This window comes from Oncorhynchus clarkii, unplaced genomic scaffold (assembly GCF_045791955.1).
Source record: "Oncorhynchus clarkii lewisi isolate Uvic-CL-2024 unplaced genomic scaffold, UVic_Ocla_1.0 unplaced_contig_663_pilon_pilon, whole genome shotgun sequence".
NCBI classification, from domain to species: domain Eukaryota; kingdom Metazoa; phylum Chordata; class Actinopteri; order Salmoniformes; family Salmonidae; genus Oncorhynchus; species Oncorhynchus clarkii.
The window spans coordinates 381,276-404,616 of record NW_027260890.1 but is presented as its reverse complement, the minus strand read 5'-3'; the positions used below and the strand labels follow the sequence as shown (position 1 = coordinate 404,616).

Here is a 23,341-nt window from a genome sequence, read left to right as displayed (position 1 = left end):
CCATCTCCCCAGCCTTTGTCAAAAAGCTACAGTTTACTGAACGACTATTTCCATCCTCTTGTTTACAGTCAGTAATTGGGCTTGATTTACAATGCATTCACAATGTGACCCCCTGGGGTGCCGCGGCAACATGAATTAAGCAATAGTGCCAACCGTGACAGCTCAAGCAGAGAACACGGAGAGAGGAGAGCTCTCGAACGCAACACAACGTGCCCTACATTACCGCTGCAGCTTCTCATAATCCACTGAGGCCGATTTTTCATTTCCACCTGGAAGGCTGCCAGCCAGAGGATTTCTCCGCTGTTGATAACATTCCACGGATGGATGGATGGATGGATGGATGGAGAGAGAGAGAGAGGGGGGGGATATATATATATATATAGAGAGAGAGAGAGAGAGAGAACATCCATTCATATCCTCTGGGTTCAGACTCATTGCACACAACATGACACCTCTCCTGACTTTGTGTGTCTGTAGTCGACAAGCGTGACAAATAAGACCGGTGTTACAAAGTATACAATCGCATTCTGGCAGTTTACAAGCCTTATGAAAGAGAGACGGCAGGGTAGCCTAGTGTTTAGAGCGTTGGACTAGCGTTGGACTAGTAACCGAAAGGTTGCAAGTTCAAACCCCCGAGCTGACAAGGTACAAATCTGTCGTTCTGCACCTGAACGGGCAGTTAACCCAATGTTCCTAGGATGTCATTGAAAATAAGAATTTGTTCTTAACTGACTTGCCTAGGTAAAAAAAAATGAAATATGTGTTTGGTTATGATTAATCTGTATTGATAGAAGGGAAGACAGTTTGAGTAGCCACTGACCCTAAGTAATCTTAACAGGACAGAGGTATTCACATGGGACTATATATATTCCTACTACAGTGAAATAGCCGACACGTGAGTATTTAGTATGGTTTGATTACAAGGAGGGTTTTTAAATATGTTGCATTATCTTTAATGTCTTTCAATAGTATAAGGGAGATCCATTCTCCCCTTTCTCCCTGCACCAGCCTCCACTGCACTCCGCAGCTGACCCATGATTCTATTCAACACTTGAACTCTTTCTGATGTCATGATTTTCAGGCAATTGTTCGTATTTGGATTTTGAATATTTTATTAGGTGCAAGAGGACATCCAACCACACTGCATGGAGACACAGAACATAAAGGGCAGATGAAGATGAGGTTAAAACAACAGTTGAATCCTTTTTGTTTCTCATTTCTCTTTTCACAGTTCCAAGGTTGCACTGTAGGAAAAAAATACAAATGATGTTTGCTGAACTGAAAGATAGACGTTGTAAAAAAAAAAGTTAGTGCAATGATGTCCGAGGTGAAAAACAGTGTTGTTTTCAGTAACTTCTCTGTGGTTGTAACATCCCAAACGGACGTGGCTGTTTCCCCATAAAGGATTACAGCTTCATGGTCATCATCCGCAAACAAAAAGCACATTCGCTGCTGAAGAAAAGGCCATTGAACATTTTAAAAGAAGGTGTCCTTCTTCCACTAACACTCTGAATGAAATAGTGACTCAGTGCAGGGAACCACATTAACTCATGAGCAGAAATGATAATAAAATACAAGAAATTAAATCTTCTCTACAGAAATAAAAACCGACATTTATATAACACATAAAAGGACATTCATATGTAGAATAATTTTTAAATGTTCTAAAATGATAGGTGTGTACCCCTTTAAAACATTACTGCATTATATCATTCTCAAAGGCCATCAGAAATGTTCTGAATCCCACTGTTCTGTTTTTACGAACATATATCTTTCCAAGATGTCTCAAAGGAAAGGAAAGGTCCATTTGTTTCCTAACATCAGGTTAGTCCTCTACATTCTCCATAACCAGATAAGGGTTGAATTGACAGGCATTGTGGTTTTGTGTTGCAGCAAAACAAGTGTGAACAGTGTTGAAGAAGCAAACTTGACACACATGTATCTACTGCACCATGTTTCAAATCACTGTCGTTTAAATGGACTGGAATGAAGCACAACATTCATTCAGAACGTGGTTCTTTTTTCTTATCTCTAAGGAAATTAAAGACATTTTCTACAAACGGAAACATAGCAAAGTGTTCCAGTGCTTTTTGTCTTGTTCCAACCAGAAACATTCAGATCTCTCCTCATCTTTAGTTTCACAGTCTTCATTTTCATTACGTCTCTCTGGCTTATAGAAAAATGCCTCTATATTATACAATGCAATGGGATAGTAAAATAGCTCACATTCATCTTCCCATTCATTTGACAAACATGATATTTACTATCACAGATTATGGATAAAATCCTTCCTTGAAGGTCATCCAGTCCCTGGCTTCCCATTCCAACCCACGCTCCCCCAGTGTGGCACACAGAGCGCTGAATTCCCGGCTTCCCGCCAGTCCTCGGCAGCTTTCCGACTTTGCTTTTAACCTGCCTGGGCCGGCCGCTGCACAAAGCTGCTTGGGATGGCAGCTGCTCAAGGGGAAGAGAGGTATTAGAATAGATTTACAAGAATGTGAATGTCCTCGTCACTAATCTCTAGGGCCTTTTACACAACGAGAGCGTGCACACACCCACACACACACAAACTGCTATTACAGTAAACACACCCACCTGTGCATGTACATATGCACACACATATACACACATACAGTACGCATGCATTAACTTTGGCACTCAATACTCCCAGTGACAAGTCAAAACACATGCACACGTTTAAAATGACTCCACATGAAGTCAATGGTCTATTCCACTGTTGCCTTAATATTCTATACTCATCAATACTCATCAACATCCCTCCCTGGAACATGGGGCTTCTTTTTACTGCAAAGGAACACAAGCTCACATAACGTACCGGAGAAGTTTGCCATGCAACTCAGAAATAGCTGTCCACACAACACAATAAAAGCTTCTATGGGTTATATATTAGCTCACATTCACTGAGTACAGTACAGTGCTCGATTATCAGTTTGAAATGCCTTAGAGAGGAGCTGTGTTCAAACATGACTCAGTCAAAAGGATATCTAGCTAAAGGAGTAAAAGCCAGAATAGAGAGTATAGAGTCCTCAGTCTCAAGTGGGTTCTCTGTAAAATCCTCTAGTTAGAATCCCGTTGGAATGGGCATGAACTTGTGAGCCATGTAGTAAAGCATGGAAAATCACAGCAAAACACATTGGGAAAACAAGAAGTTAACCCATTTACTAGATCTAGGTCTGTAAACAAAGGCAATACCCGTTGAGCCCTTTTTCCTCCTTGAGGGGTGTTTCTGAAGCAGCACAGAGAGCGCGGAACCAGAACCACCTCTCAAGCCTCCGGAACCTTCGGAACCCAGTGTCATAACAACGTTACACATCCAACTCCTTTACGGTTCGAACATACGGTCCTCGCAGATCTCCAACGCCGCCTTGGATGCTCCTCCCATGACTTCGACGTTGGTGTCGATCCAGGGAACAATGTTCCCGGGCATGTAGGAGGAGCAGTTGGCCATTCCCATGATGTCCACAGGACGGAGGACCCGGTCCCACATGTTGAACTGGCTCAGCTCGCCAACGAAGGCCTGGGTGGCGTCGAAACGACCCCCCACCATGTCCTGTAGAGGGAGAGGGACTGTGTTTAAAATCCCATCGGTATACAGAAACGTCATAGCCTGGTCGTTTCTGCCTTCAACAAGAATTCAAAGATATCAACAATTTTGCCAAAGCTGGAAGAGAAAGACAATTCAAATAAATTGTATAGTACGCCTGATAGATGAGACAGATCTATTGCTCTGCTATTGGTTTCCTCTGTGCGTCTGTCATTTCCCTCTGCAATTGCAATTTTATCCATGAAAGACACACTACATGCCATGTAGCTTTCCACATAGACTAGCACCACACGTGCTGATCAAAGTAGTCCACCCAATGTGACCCAACAGCTACGTAGTGTTACATTAATGGGTCCCTATGGGAACTATCTTAATAGCGTCAGTGTTCTGTACTACATGGCTGTAGAGATAGTAAGGTGCTGTCATGGAGATATCTGTTGGAGTGTCACACTAACAATGCTCCCAAGGGTGCGCTGTCACTGGTTAAGGCAGGCAGAGAGGTGAGGTAATGGTAAAGGAGTGTTGATAGCGTGACAAGAGCCTTGCCTCCACCTTCTCCCCTGTTCATCTCTCCCTCTACAGGGGGAACACACACACCCTCCCACTCTCCCTCTCCAGTGGGAGTAGATCAGAGCCTGGCTGAGCCTCACCTGTTCCTGTCCCAGGATGATCACCCCTCCAGGTTTAATTGGGTGCCAGGGGGCCAGGTTCTCCCCGGTGCCCAGCCTCTCCCCGTCCTGGTACGCCTCCCAGAAGCCGTCCCGCGTCGTCCAGGTGATGCATATGTGGTGCCAGCGTCCATCGCTCACCGACAGGGGCAACTGGGCCACCTGGGTAAGAAGGGTGAGATGGGCAGTACAGCGTTAGATGGGATTCACTTTTAATTGTAAGCCGCTCTGGATAAGAGTGTCTGCTAAGTGACTCAAATGTAAATGTAGAATACTTATAGGGCAAAGAGGGTAATTCATGTTAGAGGGGCAAGGAGGGTAATTCATGTTAGAGGGGCAAGGAGGGTAATTCATGTTAGAGGGGCAAGGAGGGTAATTCATGTTAGAGGGGCAAGGAGGGTAATTCATGTTAGAGGGGCAAGGAGGGTAATTCATGTTAGAGGGGCAAAGAGGGTAATTCATGTTAGAGGGGCAAGGAGGGTAATTCATGTTAGAGGGGCAAGGAGGGTAATTCATGTTAGAGGGGCAAGGAGGGTAATTCATGTTAGAGGGGCAAGGAGTGTAATTCATGTTAGAGGGGCAAGGAGGGTAATTCATGTTAGAGGGGCAAGGAGGGTAATTCATGTTAGAGGGGCAAGGAGGGTAATTCATGTTAGAGGGGCAAGGAGGGTAATTCATGTTAGAGGGGCAAAGAGGGTAATTCATGTTAGAGGGGCAAGGAGGGTAATTCATGTTAGAGGGGCAAGGAGGGTAATTCATGTTAGAGGGGCAAGGAGGGTAATTCATGTTAGAGGGGCAAGGAGGGTAATTCATGTTAGAGGGGCAAGGAGGGTAATTCATGTTAGAGGGGCAAGGAGGGTAATTCATGTTAGAGGGGCAAGGAGGGTAATTCATGTTAGAGGGGCTATACTAACTGGGGCAAAAGGGGAAAGAGAATACCTGTGTTTATTCTGTTGAGCCTTTAGTCTTTGTGTGGTGAATCTTAATTTCCACTTAAGTCCAATTTTCACTTAGTCATGCATGGATGTCTATGGGAAACTTATAAAAACATTCACTCAAGTGAAGGATAGGATTCCCCTTAAGAGCTTATTGTAGACTTTACTATCAGGGAGAATATCCCAGGGCAGATAGGGCAATAGAGCTCAAGTTGAACCGTACAATCTGCCGTAAGAGGCAAGAGAGCACAAGTACTATATATCACTGGGGCAGATGGCACAATGAAGTTTTGACTGAGACACACAACACAGGACCAAATAGAGCAAGACAACACCAGCACTTTACAAATAGCTTATAAACAGTAAAGTGACGTAGGGACAATATACTGTAGAAATCGCAGTCATATGGGATTGCACTTCGAAAACAAGAGCAGAAAGAAATAGCACAGGTTACGAAAGGTTACAACATCAGCGCTTTACCCAGACTTTACAATGACATCATGGTCCACAGAGGATTCAGCATAGGGGAGAATGGCAGTGGAAGTCATTAGCTTTATATAGAGGTTCTATATGAGCCATAGAGACCATAGAGACCATGAAATGCAGAGGCTACTGCCAACAATTTCCTGTCTGCTCTTAATCCCTCCCATGAGAAACTAGACGCTTGACCTCCAAAGATGTTCCAGCATATCACATTTACACTAAAGTCAATCAGACTGAGCATTGATACTGTGGACCTAATTACTGCCCTCTAGCAATATCCCTGAGCCTTAGTCAACCTGAGGACGTTAGGTCTGATATCATACCCGGAGCCAGGAGTTTCTCCCTGACCGTGTGAGCTGAAAACAAACACAGGAAGTGTTGTTTACGTAGGGCCCGGCAGATTAAACAGTTGCAGAATGTCTTTTAGTCCACACCAATATTTCAATAAACATTCTCTAATCAAAGCTCTGACAAAGGCTGTGAGGCTCAAACATTTGCAAAAAATAAACAACAAGTGATGAGGGAGTTTATTTTCTATGAACAATTATTCAACATTTCCTAGAATGCACCTGCAAGCATTCCTTAAAGGTGTGAGGGCATTTCACGTTTTAGATCTGACAGGTACAGAAAGAAATTTAATAAAACCACCCCATCCGGGTATTGACTAAACCCAAACCAACCACTACATCAAAAGATGTTTTAACTTCACTCTTGTCCAATAGGCAGCCAACTGCTGCGAAAGTATTGATAAAAGAAGTTCACTGTGGATATATTGTGGCATTAGGAAAGCTTTAAAGGACTGGTTCAATATTGTTTTACCTAATCTGTATTTTGGATGTAAATAGAGGGGTCCAGACACTTTTTTTTGTGATTTTACTGATTTTACTCAGTGATTTTACTCTGTGATTTTACTTGATTTTAAGAAACATGCGGCCCGCGGAATAGACTTTATCAATGCTCGTTCTGCAGAATGGGGGCTCCGGAATAGACTTTATCAATGCTCGTTCTGCAGAATGGGGGCTCCGGAATAGACTTTATCAATGCTCGTTCTGCAGAATGGGGGCTCCGGAATAGACTTTATCAATGCTCGTTCTGCAGAATGGGGGCTCCGGAATACACTTTATCAATGCTCGTTCTGCAGAATGGGGGCTCCGGAATAGACTTTATCAATGCTCGTTCTGCAGAATGGGGGCTCCGGAATAGACTTTATCAATGCTCGTTCTGCAGAATGGGGGCTCCGGAATAGACTTTATCAATGCTCGTTCTGCAGAATGGGGGCTCCGGAATAGACTTTATCAATGCTTGTTCTGCAGAATGGGGGCTCCGGAAAAACAACGGCTCCAAAAATACCCAAGCAAGTCCTTTTAGGAACGACAAACCTCTCAGTATAGTGATGCAGGTCTTTAGATGTTATACACATTACATTATGCATTTCCAAACTTTATCCGCAAAGTTATATTCCATTTTATGCAACTCGAGCGGTATCCAGCTGTGCTACACAGAGAAGTATGTTTCTCAAAGACAAGTGAAATAAAGTGTCTGGATCCTTGTAAAGTCATGTCATTTACATCCAAAATGGAGATACTGTTCTATAATAGTGAACGAATCCTTTCACTCCTTACAGAAGACAAAATAATGAGATGCAACAGGAATGTCAAATGGATTTGATCCAGGGAAGATATTCTCTCTATCTTTAATGAATCTCATTTTGGAGCACTAGAGCCTTTGCACCAGATGAATGGTGTACCATTGACAAAAGAACATGGTGTAACATTGTCACCATGCAGACCTGGGTCATGTTAGTTAGGTTTTAAAATATGTTGAAATGAAAATTAGTGTTATATTCATGGTTTCATCTTCTCTCACACATACACTCTTTGACCCTCTCTTTCCTCCTCTCTCACACTCACTAACACTTTCATTGGTTCCTTTGTTCTCTGGTGCTGCATTGGTTCCTCTATTCTCTGGTGCTGTGTTGGTTCCTCTATTCTCTGGTGCTGTATTGGTTCCTCTGTTCTCTGGTGCTGTATTGGTTCCTCTATTCTCTGGTGCTGTGTTGGTCCCTCTATTCTATGGTGCTGTATTGGTTTCTCTGTTCTCTGGTGCTGTATTGGTTCCTATATTCTCTGGTGCTGTATTGGGTCCTCTGTTCTCTGGTGCTGTATTGGTTCCTCTGTTCTCTGGTGCTGTATTGGTTCCTCTATTATCTGGTGCTGTATTGGTTCCTCTATTCTCTGGTGCTGTATTGGTTTCTCTGTTCTCTGGTGCTGTATTGGTTCCTATATTCTCTGGTGCTGTATTGGGTCCTCTGTTCTCTGGTGCTGTATTGGTTCCTCTGTTCTCTGGTGCTGTATTGGGTCCTCTATTATCTGGTGCTGTATTGGTTTCTCTATTATCTGGTGCTGTATTGGTTCCTCTATTCTCTGGTGCTGTATTGGTTCCTCTATTCTCTGGTGCTGTATTGGGTCCTCTATTATCTGGTGCTGTATTGGTTTCTCTATTATCTGGTGCTGTATTGGTTCCTCTGTTCTCTGGTGCTGTATTGGGTCCTCTATTATCTGGTGCTGTATTGGTTTCTCTATTATCTGGTGCTGTATTGGTTCCTCTATTCTCTGGTGCTGTATTGGTTACTCTATTCTCTGGTGCTGTATTGGTTCCTCTGTTCTCTGGTGCTGTATTGGTTCCTCTGTTCTCTGGTGCTGTATTGGTTCCTCTATTCTCTGGTGCTGTATTGGTTACTCTATTCTCTGGTGCTGTATTGGGTCCTCTGTTCTCTGGTGCTGTATTGGGTCCTCTATTATCTGGTGCTGTATTGGTTCCTCTATTCTCTGGTGCTGTATTGGGTCCTTTATTCTCTGGTGCTGTATTGGTTCCTCTATTCTCTGGTGCTGTATTGGGTTCTCTGTTCTCTGGTGCTGTATTGGGTCCTCTATTCTCTGGTGCTGTATTGGTTCCTCTGTTCTCTGGTGCTGTATTGGTTCCTCTATTCTCTGGTGCTGTATTGGTTCCTCTGTTCTCTGGTGCTGTATTGGTTACTCTATTCTCTGATGCTGTATTGGGTCCTCTGTTCTCTGGTGCTGTATTGGGTCCTCTGTTCTCTGGTGCTGTATTGGTTACTCTATTCTCTGGTGCTGTATTGGTTCCTCTGTTCTCTGGTGCTGTATTGGGTCCTCTGTTCTCTGGTGCTGTATTGGTTCCTCTGTTCTCTGGTGCTGTATTGGTTACTCTATTCTCTGGTGCTGTATTGGTTCCTCTATTCTCTGGTGCTGTATTGGTTCCTCTGTTCTCTGGTGCTGTATTGGTTCCTCTGTTCTCTGGTGCTGTATTGGTTATTCTATTCTCTGGTGCTGTATTGGTTATTCTATTCTCTGGTGCTGTATTGGTTCCTCTGTTCTCTGGTGCTGTATTGGTTCCTCTATTCTCTGGTGCTGTATTGGTTCCTCTATTCTCTGGTGCTGTTTTGGTTCCTCTATTCTCTGGTGCCTATCTTCCTGTATACTCTGCTCCTGCTCCCCCCTCCCCCATCTCTCCCTCCCTTCTCTCTCTCTCTCTCTCTCTCTCTTCCTTTCTAGTGTTTGTCTGACATACACACATGTATAATGCATGGTGAAACCAGAACTGTGGGGAAAACTGGCTCTGCCAATAAACCAGATGCCCAACACAAACCCAAATCCAACCCCACAACCGAAAAAAACCCACCCTACTTCACTTCAGCCAAACTCTATTCCCTCTGAGCCCCTAGGTTCAGTTATCCAGCAGTAACGCACAGAAAAAATAACTATCAGTGTTGTTTATTCAAACACCACGATTGCCATGGTTGTATTCCTTTGAAGACAGAAACCGATGAAATATTAATTGTAGCTTCTTTTTGAGCACATTGGAAATGGTCTTCCTTCAAAAAGCATTGCTTAACAAGGGGGGAAAGTGTCTGATTCTCAGTATTAAATGTAAATATTGAAGCGACCTTAAGCCAACCTAGGACCCTCGACAAGAGGTGTGGTGTACACCTCTTGGTGTAACGGCCATGGTGTTGTGTCGATAGTCGCTGGACCCAGGTTCAAGAACCTGTTGGGTCTACCCCTGAAAACAGACTGGAAGGACTACAACATGACTCCATTTCAGTTCCTTTTCTGTGCTGGCTTGATCGTTCTGTGTCTATTCAATCGTCACGGTTTGTTTTTGTAATAGAAAATGCACAATGATTCATGCTCAACTGTAACCAAGTTCTTTAGAGTAAATGAGTCTTTCGTCGCCATAGCCCAGGAGTTGTTTTTGTCATGGACAATCAATAAAAGACATGGACTTACTTTGTCGTTGACCAACAGCTCTATGGGGTTGTTGCCCCACTCGATGAGCACGATCTCATTGGCCTGTCCTGGCACCCCGTAGGAGAAGGGGGTTCCTATACCAGGGCTGGCGCTGGACTTCAGCCACATACACACTGTGAAGGCATACATCTCAGGGAGACTCTTCTTGATGCGTCCGTATAGGTAGTTGGTGCGCAGGGGGAGAGACACCTTGAAATCCTCTGGGGACTTAAATGCGTTGTTACCTGAAGACAAACAGAGATGTGAAAATGATTAGATAATGATTAGATAGAGGTAGTATCCATCACTTTCATCGGTCATGACCTGCACTGTTCACATACAATACCGTGTCTGAGTCTGCCCACATAGGGGGCTCTTATTGAACCGGCTGTAAGGGTTCGATGTTGGACTGTCGTAAATTGGCTGTAAGGGTTCGATGTTGGTGATGGTGATGGTGATGATGACAGCGGTGGTCGGTGCCGTTTAAGATGAAGGAGGACAATTCTTTTTTTTAATTGGACTTATTTATGTTACAGCATATTAGATGGCTGTCATTCATATTCCATTCACCCAGTTCAATGTAACATCCATAGATTTAAGCTTCTAAATGATGCTCAAATTTTCCCTGTACTACACACAGCCATCATGACGTTGCTACAACCTAGCCTATGAATTAAAGTTTACAACATACAGTAAGTAGGTGCACACAGGTCGAGAGAAAGATTTGAGGTGACAGACAGTGACACATGGACAGACAGTGACACATTCAATACAGCCTTGCACAATCTTGCCTGTATCTAGCTGATCTAGGGTGTAATCATTAGTCCAACAGTTGCAAACGAGAGTTTCTATTGGACAAATTCAGGTATGTTTACCTCCGTTTTGTTCCGTTTGCTTTATTCGGCGGAATGTTAACTTTCATAGCCATATACAAACATCTTGTTGCATTCCTTCTCACATCTACGTGCTCTCCTCCTCTCACCTTTTCCCTTCGCTTGTGGACTTCAATGCACAACACATCATCTGTCTGTGAGCAAGCGAAAAAAATATTTCCAAGCCAAACATTCAAATCATAACCACTGCACACAGCCTACTTCATTGTCACCATATTAGCTAATGTAACGTCAGAGTCAATATAGCTAATGTAAATAACGCATTAGTAAACCTGCTACAGTCATGCAGTACAGTGGACAGTTAGTAAGCAGGTTAGCAGTTACACTGGTGTGCCAGGGTCGCAAAAAAATTGTAAAACAGTTCCAGTGTTGGATAGTCAGATCCAGCTAGCTAATACTGTAGCATCCCTCTGAGTCGGGTGTTTGAGTAGGCTAAACTAGCTAGCTGCATTTGCAAGTATAAAAAAATGATGAAATATAGCTCTCTCTTTCTCTCTCTCTGTCTCTCTCGCTCCTCCTTCATTTTTTAAGAAATGAATTAGCCTAGGTAAAAAAAATGTGTCACCCATACGTAAAATGTATACACGCATGACCGTAAGTCGCTTTGGACAAAAGCAGCTGCTAAATGGTATACATTACGATGAGGATTGAACATGAATACACATGTGGATGGGCACTGGTTAGTGGAAGTATAGCAGCCTGTATTGTTTTCAGTCTTAATTGAAACATTGAGGAGGTGTCAGTAAGACAGCATATTGTATACACATCTGTTACAATGAGAGTGAGAGAGAATCAGAGACAGTCTGTCTTTCTGGAAGCAGTGAGAAGAGAGTGAGAGCCAAAGAGAGAGAAACACAGAGAAGAATGCAAGAAAATAATGAATTAGAGGGAGAGAGGGGCAGAATCAAAATGAGAAGACTCGGGTGCATGGAGAGAGCCTGATCAATGACAGACATCAGATGGTTAGACGGTCTCTGCCTCCCCACCCAAATCTCAGCATAAGTCTCTGCTGCTATAGTAACAGCTATTGGGGATCCCGAATAAATGAAATAATGTATGTGTGTTGTAGTATCCAAAATAAGGAAGAAGAGGCAGTCACAGTCAGAATGTGAGTGGTTGGGTCTGTAGTCAAAGGAGGATCGAGAGGGATGATGAGGTTCCTGAATTTCTCTCCAGCTATTTTCTGATCTCCAACAGAGAGAGAAAATAAGCAAGGAGAGAGAGAGAGAGAGAGAGAGAGAGAGAGAGAGAGAGAGAGAGAGAGAGAGAGAGAGAGAGAGAGAGAGAGAGAGAGAGAGAGAGAGAGAGAGAGAGAGAGAGAGAGAGAGAGAGAGAGAGAGAGAGAGAGAGAGAGAGAGAGAGAGAGAGAGAGAGAGAGAGAGAGAGAGAGAGAGAGAGAGAGAGAGAGAGAGAGAGAGAGAGAGAGAGAGAGAGAGAGAGAGAGAGAATGGATGTGAGAATCAAAGAAAGAGAAACAGCAAGAGAAGGCCACAGGGGGAGGTGAGTTTTTGGGGACCTGCAAAAATAGAGGGAGAAAGGGAGTGAGGGTGGGAACGAGGGGAGTGAGGGGGAATAAACCCCCTACTCTTCAGCTCTGTGATCCCCTCTAGCCTGGGTAAATAAAGCTGTAGAGTGAGAAAGAGTAAAAGAGCAAGATAGAATGAGGAAAAACAGAGGGTGAGAATGACAACTACAGCTTCCTTTACTTCTCTCCAGCTCTGTGATCCTCTGGCCTGAGTAAATAAAGATGGAGACTGAGAAAGAGTGAGGATGAGAAATACTAAGATTGAGGGAGGGTCAGTGAGAACATATCCCTTACTTCTCTCCAGCTCTGTGATCCTCTCCAGCAGTGAGGTGAGGGTGCTCTCGGTACGCTGACGGTGGGCAGCCGTCTCGTTGTACAGCTGGCTCTTCTCTTCCTCCAGCTCGGCCACCTTCCTCAGAAGCTGGCCCTCTAGGGCCCCCAAACGGTGCTTCAGCAGCTCCCGCAGCTCCGCCGGTAGGGGCCCCACTGCATTCCCACCCGCACCTGCTGCTGCTGCTGACGTGTTGGCACGCAACTGCTGCTGCTGTGGTGGAGGGAGGAGAGAGAGAGTTAATCCCCTATCCGGACGTTCTGTCATTCAGTCACAGGTTGTGTTCTGCTGTGTTCAGAGTGGAGGTAGGATCAAGGAACAGGGACAATATATATGTTGGGGAGGTCCTTTCAGGGACCCGTTGGAGTAATAATTAAGTGCATCACCCCAAACACAAAAACAAACACACACAAGCACACTTTTGAAAATGATTCATTTGAATTAGTCCTGCTTATTTATGAGGGGTCTAACCCCAGAGGATGAAATTTGCCTTGTGCATAAGATTTTGAGAGTTAAAAACGAATATGATGGAATAATCTAAATCACAGATTTTTTTTGTCATGTATTAAGCATATATGTGGAGAGAGAGAGGAAGAGAGAGAAATATATATATACAGTTGAAGCCGGAAGTTTACATACACTTAGGTTGGAGTCATTCAAACTCAATTTTCAACCACTCCACAAACTTCTTGTTCACAAACTATAGTTTTGGCAAGTCAGTTAGGACATCTACTTTGTGCATGACACAAGTCATTTTTCCAACAATTGTTGACAGACAGATTATTTCACTTATAATTCACTGTATCACAATTCCAGTGGGTCAGAAGTTTACATACACTAAGTTGACTGTGCCTTTAATCAGCTTGGAACATTCCAGAAAATGATGTCATGGCTTTAGAAGCTTCCGATAGGCTAATTGACATAATTTGAGTCAATTGGAGGTTTACCTGTGGATGTATTTCAAGGCATACCTTCAAACTCAGTGCCTCTTTGCTTGACATCATGGGAAAATCAAAAGAAATCAGCCAAGACCTCAGAAAAAACATAGTAGACCTCCACAAGTCTGGTTCATCCTTGGGAGCAATTTCCAAATGCCTGAAGCTACCACGTTCATCTGTACAAACAATAGTATGCAAGTATAAACACAACACGCAGCCGTCATACCGCTCAGGAAGGAGACGCGTTCTGTCTACTAGAGAGGAACGTACTTTGGTGCGGAAAGTGCAAATCAATCACAGAACAACAGCAAAGGACCATGTGAAGATGCTGGAGGAAACAGGTACAAAAGTATCTATATCCACAGTAAAACGAGTCCTATAAAGGCCGCTCAGCAAGGAAGAAGCCACTGCTCTGAAACCGCCACAAAAAAAGCCAGACTACGGTTTGCAACTGCACATGGGGACAAAGATCGTACTTGTTGGAGAAATGTTCTCTGGTCTGATGAAACAAAAATAGAACTGTTTGGCCATAATGACCATTGTTATATTTGGAGGAAAAAGGGGGAGGCTTGCAAGGCGAAGAACACCATCCCAACCGTGAAGCACGGGGGTGGCAGCATCATGTTGTGGGGGTGCTTTTCTGCAGGAGGGACTGGTGCACTTCACAAAATAGATGGCATCATGAGGAAAGAAAATTATGTGGATATATTGAAGCAACATCTCAAGACATGAGTCCGGAAGTTAAAGCTTGGTCGCAAATGGGTCTTCCAATTGGCAAATGACCCCAAGCATACTTCCAAAGTTGTGGCAAAATGGCTTAAGGACAACAAAGTCAAGGTATTGGAGTGGCCATCACAAAGCCCTGATCTCAATACTATAGAACATTTGTGTGCAGAACTGAAAAAGTGTGTGCAAGCAAGGAGGCCTACAAACCTGACTCAGTTACACCAGCTCTGTCAGGAGGAATGAGCCAAAATTCACCCAACTTATTGTGGGAAGCTTGTGAAAGGCTACCCAAAATGTTTGACCCAAGTTAAACAATTTAAAGGCAATGTATGTAAACTTCCTACCCACTGGGAATGTGATGAAAGAAATACAAGCTAAAATAAATAATTCTCTATTATTATTCTGACATTTCACATTCTTAAAATAAAGTGGTGATCCTAACTGACCTAGGAGAGGGAATTTTTACTAGGATTAAATGTCACAATGAATTGTGAAAAACTGTTTAAATGTAATTTGGCTAATGTGAATGTAAACTTCCGACTTCAACTGTGTGTATATATATATATACTATATATATTCAGTTAAAACAATTACATTAAAGTGCAATAGGAAATAAATAGGTTTACATTTCTCTCTCTCTCTCTATATATATATATAGAGAGAGAGAAATGTAAACCTATTTATTTCCTCTATATATATATATATATAGAGAGAGAGAAATGTAAACCTATTTATTTCCTCTATATATATATATAGAGAGAGAGAGAGATGTAAACCTATTTATTTCCTCTATATATATATATATATAGAGAGAAATGTACCCTATTGTAACCTATTTATTTCCTCTATATATATATATATATATATAGAGAGAGAAATGTACCCTATTGTAACCTATTTATTTCCTCTATATATATATATATAGAGAGAGAGAAATGTACCCTATTGTAACCTATTTATTTCCTCTATATATATATATAGAGAGAGAGAGAAATGTACCCTATTGTAACCTATTTATTTCCTCTATATATATATATATATAGAGAGAGAGAAATGTAAACCTATTTATTTCTTCTATATATATATATATAGAGAGAGAGAGATGTAAACCTATTTATTTCCTCTATATATATATATATATAGAGAGAGAAATGTACCCTATTGTAACCTATTTATTTCCTCTATATATATATATATAGAGAGAGAGAGAAATGTACCCTATTGTAACCTATTTATTTCCTCTATATATATATATATATATAGAGAGAGAAATGTACCCTATTGTAACCTATTTATTTCCTCTATATATATATATATATAGAGAGAGAGAAATGTAAACCTATTTATTTCCTCTATATATATATATAGAGAGAGAGAGAGATGTAAACCTATTTATTTCCTCTATATATATATATATAGAGAGAGAAATGTACCCTATTGTAACCTATTTATTTCCTCTATATATATATATATATAGAGAGAGAGAAATGTACCCTATTGTAACCTATTTATTTCCTCTATATATATATATATATATAGAGAGAGAGAAATGTAAACCTATTTATTTCCTCTATATATATATATATAGAGAGAGAGAGAGAAATGTAAACCTATTTATTTCCTATTGCACTTTAATGTAATTGATTTATCAGTTTTATTCCACACTGTGCAATCATGTATTATATCTACTAAGGACATAAAGGATTGGTGCTTATAGATAAAGGCTACATCAGCCGCAAACGGATTGCACAGTTACAATAACATACATGACCTCAATATTATCAGAGAGATACGGCTGAGTCTCAAATAGTACCCTCTTCCTTGTAGTGCACTTTAAAGGTAACAGGGTGCCATTTGGGATGCAACCAGAGATATGATCATCATGAAGCCACGTGAGACCAGCACACTCATTCCCTGGCACCAGAAAAAAATGCTATCTGTGTGATTGTGATTATGCCAGGGGCTGCCACTCCCACATGACTTTGATTGTGACGACAAGATAATAGATTCATGAGATGAATCACTTTAACTAAGCAAGCTGTGGGCATCATAGAATTAGAATTGGATTATATGGTGGGCATACCCACAATAGGCCTTTTTTTCTTAGTCTGTTTGCTGCGTAGATAGGACCTCATCCATGATACAGTGGATACAAAGCCAGGGGAAATGTTTGTATGATTTGTGACATAAATTGCAAAAGCGGTTGGAAAAATGACAAGACTGCGTGTGGTGCCACATGGAAAAATGAATATGAATTATTGAAAATACGCTGCTCGACTTCTCCACGGATGGTGCCTGACACTTTTGACACCAATTGATGTGTGCTGATTGTCTATTCATATCAGCTGCGTTGATTCATCAAGGATAAGCAGCATGCTTCTGACATACTACACTACATTACCCTTTGATGTTGAGGAAGAGTAAGTGGGGAGTGTCTTATCGTGCAGGCTACATTCAGTATCAGACATGTCTGATGTGGTGGGTGCTACACATGTGTGGTGAAAAGGTCAAAGGGCTGAGTAACCTCCATACACAATGTCAGAGTGAAATGAAAAGCATTATCATTATAATTTACTGTAGCTCTATCCACAAACATCCATATTCATATCGGGGTATATTCATATATTAACCTCCATACACAATGTCAGAGTGAAATGAAAAGCATGATCATTATAATTTACTGTAGCTCTATCCACAAACATCCATATTCATATAGGGGTATATTCATATATTAACCTCCATACAAAAATGCTACAGTGTATAATAATGAAAAATACATTTGACCTGAATGATATAATTTACTGTAGCCACTACAGCCTCGTTATCTCACCTCCAGATTCTCCAACCGACCCGTAAGCCCCTGCATGGTCTTTCCCAGCTGGTCTATAGTTTCCGTGGGGTCCCTGGGAAGGTCTCCCATTGTGTTCTTACTGTAGTCCTTCCGCCTGGAGCTCTGGCCCCTGGACCTGCTCGCAGAGTCCTCCGCGGCCGCCTCGCAGCGGGCCAGTTTGGAGTTCAGCTCCTTGATAGTGCCCTGCTGACTCACGATAGTCTCCTTCTGCTGGAGGATGTTCTCCCGGAGTTGGAGGATGGTGTTCCGTAGCTCGTCCTCCACGGGGCTGGTGCTCTGCACGCGGTTACCGTTGGGGTCGAACGAGCAGCTAGGGTCGGCGCCCGCCGGGATGGCGGAGCAGAAGAAGCGGCTACCTGTCGCATCCTGAGCGCGCACCGTGCGTCCACTCACTAGGTATAAAAGTCCAACTAAGAAAGCCAGCATGCCGGATACGAGCACAGATTCCCTGTAAATTTGGAAAACTCCTCCTCACGAAATGAACGTTCTTCGTTGAGTCACATCGATAGGTTAAATAGCCTGGGATAAACTCTTGTATTCAACACCAAAACGCACAATAATATAAATCAGATGGTAGACATAGTTCTGGACTTCGGAACTGACACGAGATAATTTACTGAAGTCAACAGAACTTCAAAACCATTTAGATGAATTGTTTGAGAGCTGCAATCAAATACTATCATAAGCCATCCAACCACATAATGATAAATGCCCTAGTCGCAAATGTCCCTCTCCAAACCTAAATAAAGTAATATCAAGGCAATTCTAATTTTTCCGAAAGAAAGTTACTATCCTGGTAAAAGGTGTAGAATTGATTCTGGTCACGAAGTTGTTGCAGGTTGTTGGTGCTCGGAAAGGTTTCTCCCCACACAGTCCATGGTGCTGAAAAGACAGCGACCTAGCTTCAACAGATTAATATGGGGCGCGCGCGCGGACCGGGGCGCTCCCGCTCATCATCATCTGTTCATGCTCGCTGAGATTCGGAACACGTCATCATTAGATCCCAGCACAGACGAGTCATGCTTTGCCTTGTGAGATCTGTTCGATCTGTTTGTGAAAAGAGTGCGCGGAGTTTCATAAGTGAACACCATCCCGTGCATACCAAAGTGTCTTTGGATGAGGTCTCTAATATCGTGAGTGCAATGTGAGAGCCGTTTTCTAGCCTAAAGTAGTTAACAGTGAGTTCGGTTTGGAAATTAAATTAGCCTCTTACAGCACACATGTATTTTCTAACGGTGTACTAATGCAGTGAATATGAATGTTTAATATAATTGAGGTTCAGTACTCAGGGAGACTTCTTTCCCCCACTTGAATGGCATGGTCAGACAGTGAGTAGGCTATAGGTTGTAGTGATGAGTCCAGGAGGGCTAGCTATATGTAGACCTAATGTGTCAAATGTCACAATTTTTCTGCTGGAGTATGTAGTTAGAGCTGCCAGGTACCAGCATAGCCCCTGGAAGTAGAGGTGCTGAGGGTGCTACAGCACATTGACAAGAAAACATTCATAAACCCCCAAACTACTTCCTGCAGCTATGTGTGCCAGTCTGTGATCAATTTAACTAGAGGCTGTACTTATCTTCCACACAGGTGTGGTTCATGAGTTAATTAAACAATGATCATCCTGTCTCAGTCACCAGATCTCAACTCAATATAACACTTATGGGAGATTCTGGAGTGGTGCCTGAGACAGCATTTTCCACCACCATGAACAAAACATGAAATTATGGAATTTCACGTAGAAAAAGGGTGTCTCATCCCTCCAATAGAGTTCTAGACATCCCAAGGCTGAATATGATTGGCGAGCTCACGAGCAGAGAAGAGTGAAAGGGAGAACATGTCCTTACGTCAGATAGCGCAACGATTCCTCCTGCACGGATCTGTCTCGTATCTCGCAAAGACTCATGGGATTGATCAAAAGTAGTTGGGCTACAATGTGCTTTCTAACACTCAACAATTTGACCTAGGTGACATCCCCTAATGAACCCCATCTCATCCTCAAAACAGACTGAGTTCATCTAAACTAGAGCAGTTCATCTGTTAATAATGTTGATGTGTTTTTGGTGAGGAAGTCTTAGTCGCAACGTTTTACATCTAGCTAAAGGGTTTTGTGTATCAAGAATCAGTATTTCTGAAGTTTGACAATATGCACGAAAGGTAGCTTAAATTTGTCCAACATTAGCCTGCTAGCTGATCCAGTCACACTGAGCCAGTCACACTGCCTAGTGCTGCACACAAAATTCTGAATGCTTCCACCAATCAGTTGAGGGATGAGCTTCGGGTAGAAGTGACGTCATCTGACATAAGATAATGGATAGGCAACACCGACAGGATCAGCAGGGGATTGGCTGCCACTGTGACTCTGTGACAACCTTATCCAGATGAGATAAAGAACACTATCTGCTCTCTCTCTCCCTCTACCTTCTCTCTGTAGTCTTTTTCTCTCTCTCCCTCTATCTTATCTCCCTGTCTGTCTCTCTGTCTCTCCTTCTCTGTACCTGCCCCCCCCCTCTTTCTCTCTATCTTTCACTCTGTCTTTCTGAAAGTGAAGTGGAGAGGAAGTTCAGCAACTCTTGGAGGACATTCTGAATGGACCACTGAGACAGAGATGGGATGACAATGTCAACGTTGTCTCTCTGATTAAAGTAGCTCCTTGATATTAAGTGGTGGCGGTAAAACCTTTTCCCCAGAAAGCTTCACATTCATTCATTATGTAATCCCATCTTGGATGTTTTTTCTCTCTTTGATATAAATAGTTAATTTTTATTTTGTTTTGTAAAACCCTATGGATTTCACATGAACTTTGATAATTCAGTAATGCATATTTTTCCTATGTAATTGCCTCAAGTAAGTTTGTTTCAGAACTATTCTGATAAACTGTACATCACTTTTGTGTGTCTCAAATGACCAACAGGTAGGATCCAACTCTGTTTTGAGGTCATACTCACACCAGATGACAATCTGCTAAAATTTTCCAATCAGCAAAGAGCCGTGCACATTTTCTGTGTTGGAACAATCCCCCCTACTACTTCCCGTTGCTCACTACCTGTTGGTCAATGGTCATGACAGAGAACTAGTGACAGTAGCAGCTCTGTGACTGTCTCTGGTCCAGCTGAGCTGTTATCGACAGATAGTGACAGGTCTCTCTCATCAACCCTCTGACACACATAGGCACGCAAACATATGCACGGAAACATATGCACGCAAACATATGCACGCAAACAAATGCATGCCCACAAACCTGTCTAAAGCACTGGACTGGCAAGCACACACTTGAACGCAGGGAAGTACACACAAATGGATACATACACACCTATATAAAAGTCTTTACAACTTTGATTATACGTTGTTGGGTTCTGAGATTATGAAAATATACTTATTCATGTCATTGATGGAGTGTTGAGGTTTAGAGGGTCTACACCAGAAGTTAATGGTTATAGGAGGAAGGTATATATAACTATAATTCCACCATAATTGAGAATTTCAATAAGCATTTCTCTACGGCTGGCCATGCTTTCCACATGGCTACCCCTACCCCGGTCAACTGCCCGGCACACTCCACAGCAACCCGCCAAACCCCCCACCATTTCTCCTTTACCCAAATCCAGATAGCTGATGTTCTGAAAGAGCTGCAAAATCTGGACCCCTACAAATCAGCCGGGCTAGACAATCTGGACCCTCTCTTTCTAAAATGATCTGCCGAAATTGTTGCAACCCCTATTACTAGCCTGTTCAACCTCTCTTTCGTATCATCTGAGATTCCCAAAGATTGGAAAGCTGCCGCTGTCATCCCCCTCTTCAAAGGGGGTGACACTCTAGACCCAAACTACTACAGACCTATATCTATCCTACCCTGTCTTTCTAAGGTCTTCGAAAGCCAAGCCAACACACACATGAATAATATACTGTGGGTTGATGTTTTCTGATAGGAGAAAGTGTCTACTTGTACCTCATTTGCACTCACTGTATGTAGACTTTTTGTTTTCTTTAGTTCTACTGTATTATTGACTGTATGTTTTGTTTATTCCATGTGTAACTGTGTTGTTGTATGTGTCGAATTGCTACGCTTTATCTTGGCCAGGTCGCAGTTGCAAATGAGAACTTGTTCTCAACTAGCCTACATGGTTAAATAAAGGTGAAATAAATTCATATAAATCAATATAGTTTGTGCAATTAAGCTTGAAATGTGTTGAGTGCAGGGAAGCGATTGCATGCGGCACACATTGATAAGGGGAGAGAGCCATGGATTAGTGATTGAGGGGGGTTGAGGTCAGGTCAGGTCATCTTAAGGGAGAAATAAAAGTGTATGGCCCATATCACTAGTGTCCTGCCTAGCAGTAAAGAACAATGTTTGTACAGATGTGTAGGAGGAGACTCAGCCAATGAGGAAGGGTTAAATATCAGTGCTTGTGTGAACAATGTTTGTACAGATGTGTAGGAGGAGACTCAGCCTAGGAGGAAAGGTTAAATATCAGTGCTTGTGTGAAAAGGTTTTTGTCTAATGCAGCTGTATTGATCCTCTTGTTAAGCTTTCATAATGTCCGTTGTGTTTTTACTCTGAGAATTAGAACCTAACAATGTGAATGAATAATCTATCTTTGATGTCAAGCTTTCACTTTCTCAGAAACAACAACAGGATTAATGTGAAAACAACACGACAGGACACACACCTCCCTCACACACCGCCCAGAAGTGGGAAACTAACCGAATACAGATTAAAGCACAAGTTGCTCTTTTACATAAACCACAGAGGGGACCTGATGACACAAACACACTAGGTTTGGTAATTACTTGAGCACGTGTGCATCAGTCATGGCATTTTTAGACTGCCATCACATTGGTTGTACTGTAGTTAGTAGGACAGCTGCACTGAGAGATAGATAGATTTTTCAAAAGGCTGCAGTGGTCTTTGATGTTGAATATGGCGTGGAACCGAGGCAGCAGCAGCGATACCGTTAACGCTACCTTTCCGAATGCCAGGGAAAAATAACACCGTATCCTTGTTTACTGAGAAGACTGGAGAAGTATCAAGGGTGTTGTGTGTATACAGCGTTCACCTTCAAAGATCAGTCTGGACGTTGCATGCTTTCAGAGTTCAGAAAGGAAACACCACGTGCACAATTAACCATTTATTCCAAAAGATTCCATTAGTCTTGGAGTTAGACTGCTCCTTCAGGGTAGCTTACTGACAGAGTGAAGCATCATATGAAGATGATAAAATAACTACAGGCATTGAGCACGATATGCTATACCAAATCCCCAGGAAGAAACCCAGAACCTAGACAGGTGGGGGCTGGGGTGGTGGTGGGATATCAGAAAACAGCAAAGCATAGCGAGTAACAGCTCGTTACTGCAGCAATGGCAAAGGCAGCAAGAGACACCAGCGCATGCGTGTGCTTGACATCCGGCATGGAGGAAGCATGTGTAATCTGGGCAACTTTAATACACCCCATGTACTGTAAGTAGCACGTAAGAGTGGGAATCCAATTGATGCAATATCAGCTGATCAGTTCAGCAGACGCCACCACACTCGACTTTCCCATCTGATCTGGCTCCTTTTATTACATGTAAAAAAATATATACTTGCAATACAATATACTTGCAGTGAAGTCGCTCAAGAACTACACCATACCAGTCATCCAACAGACTCCCATTCAGAGTGACACACAGAAGCATCCAGGATCAATGCCCTGCTCAAGGGCACATCGACAGATCTCCCACAAGGCTAGAAACGGGGACCCGAACCGTCCAAGATCCCCCAATAATTCCCCAAAAGCTGCCCCCCAACCATCCGAGACCCCTCCCACAGTCCCCCCAAGAAAAAAAATAATTATTATTTCATTCCCCACCCCCAAGGACCCCCCCAATGCACCAACAACCAAGAACATTAACTAAAGAGAAAAATGGAAAAGACGAAGGAAAACAGAAAACAATTCAAAAAAACAAAGGACATCAAGTACAACTGAAATCATAACAGCAAGGCCAACTGTATATATTTGAGGGCGTATCTGGCACTATTTACATGTGTGTGTGTCCGTGTATGTGTGTATTTCAATGAGGGTGTGTGTATATGCATGTGTACAAACGCCTGCCTCAGGCAAACCGGCATTAACTGTTAAAAC

General features: G+C 42.6%; 1 protein-coding gene across 2 annotated transcripts; it reads right to left on the bottom strand.

Moving 5' to 3' along the window:
* Nucleotides 1-1,094: 1,094 nt before the first annotated feature.
* Nucleotides 1,095-18,271, bottom strand: LOC139402130 (neuronal pentraxin-2-like). 2 transcript variants are annotated; one of them, XM_071146205.1, is made up of 5 exons: nt 17,202-18,271; nt 12,671-12,920; nt 9,959-10,203; nt 4,216-4,395; nt 1,095-3,571 (listed from the first exon to the last, which is right to left on the bottom strand). In XM_071146205.1, the coding sequence occupies exons 1-5, from the start codon at nt 17,646-17,648 to the stop codon at nt 3,344-3,346; spliced, it is 1,350 nt and encodes a 449-aa protein (XP_071002306.1). In that variant the 5' UTR covers nt 17,649-18,271; the 3' UTR covers nt 1,095-3,343. The 2 variants fall into 2 exon arrangements, with proteins under 2 accessions (XP_071002306.1, XP_071002307.1); XM_071146206.1 differs by having other exon boundaries at nt 12,671-12,917; nt 17,202-18,111.
* Between the last annotated feature and the right edge of the window lie 5,070 nt (nt 18,272-23,341).

Coding starts and splice junctions, on each gene's coding strand:
- LOC139402130 (XM_071146205.1), bottom strand. CDS start 17,648: ATGCTGGCTTTCTTAGTTGGACTTTTATACCTAGTGAGTGGACGCACG. Junction 12,921..17,201: donor GTCGGTTGGAGAATCTGGAG/GTGAGATAACGA, acceptor CCTCCACCACAG/CAGCAGCAGTTGCGTGCCAA. Junction 3,572..4,215: donor TCATCCTGGGACAGGAACAG/GTGAGGCTCAGC, acceptor CTCCCTCTACAG/GACATGGTGGGGGGTCGTTT.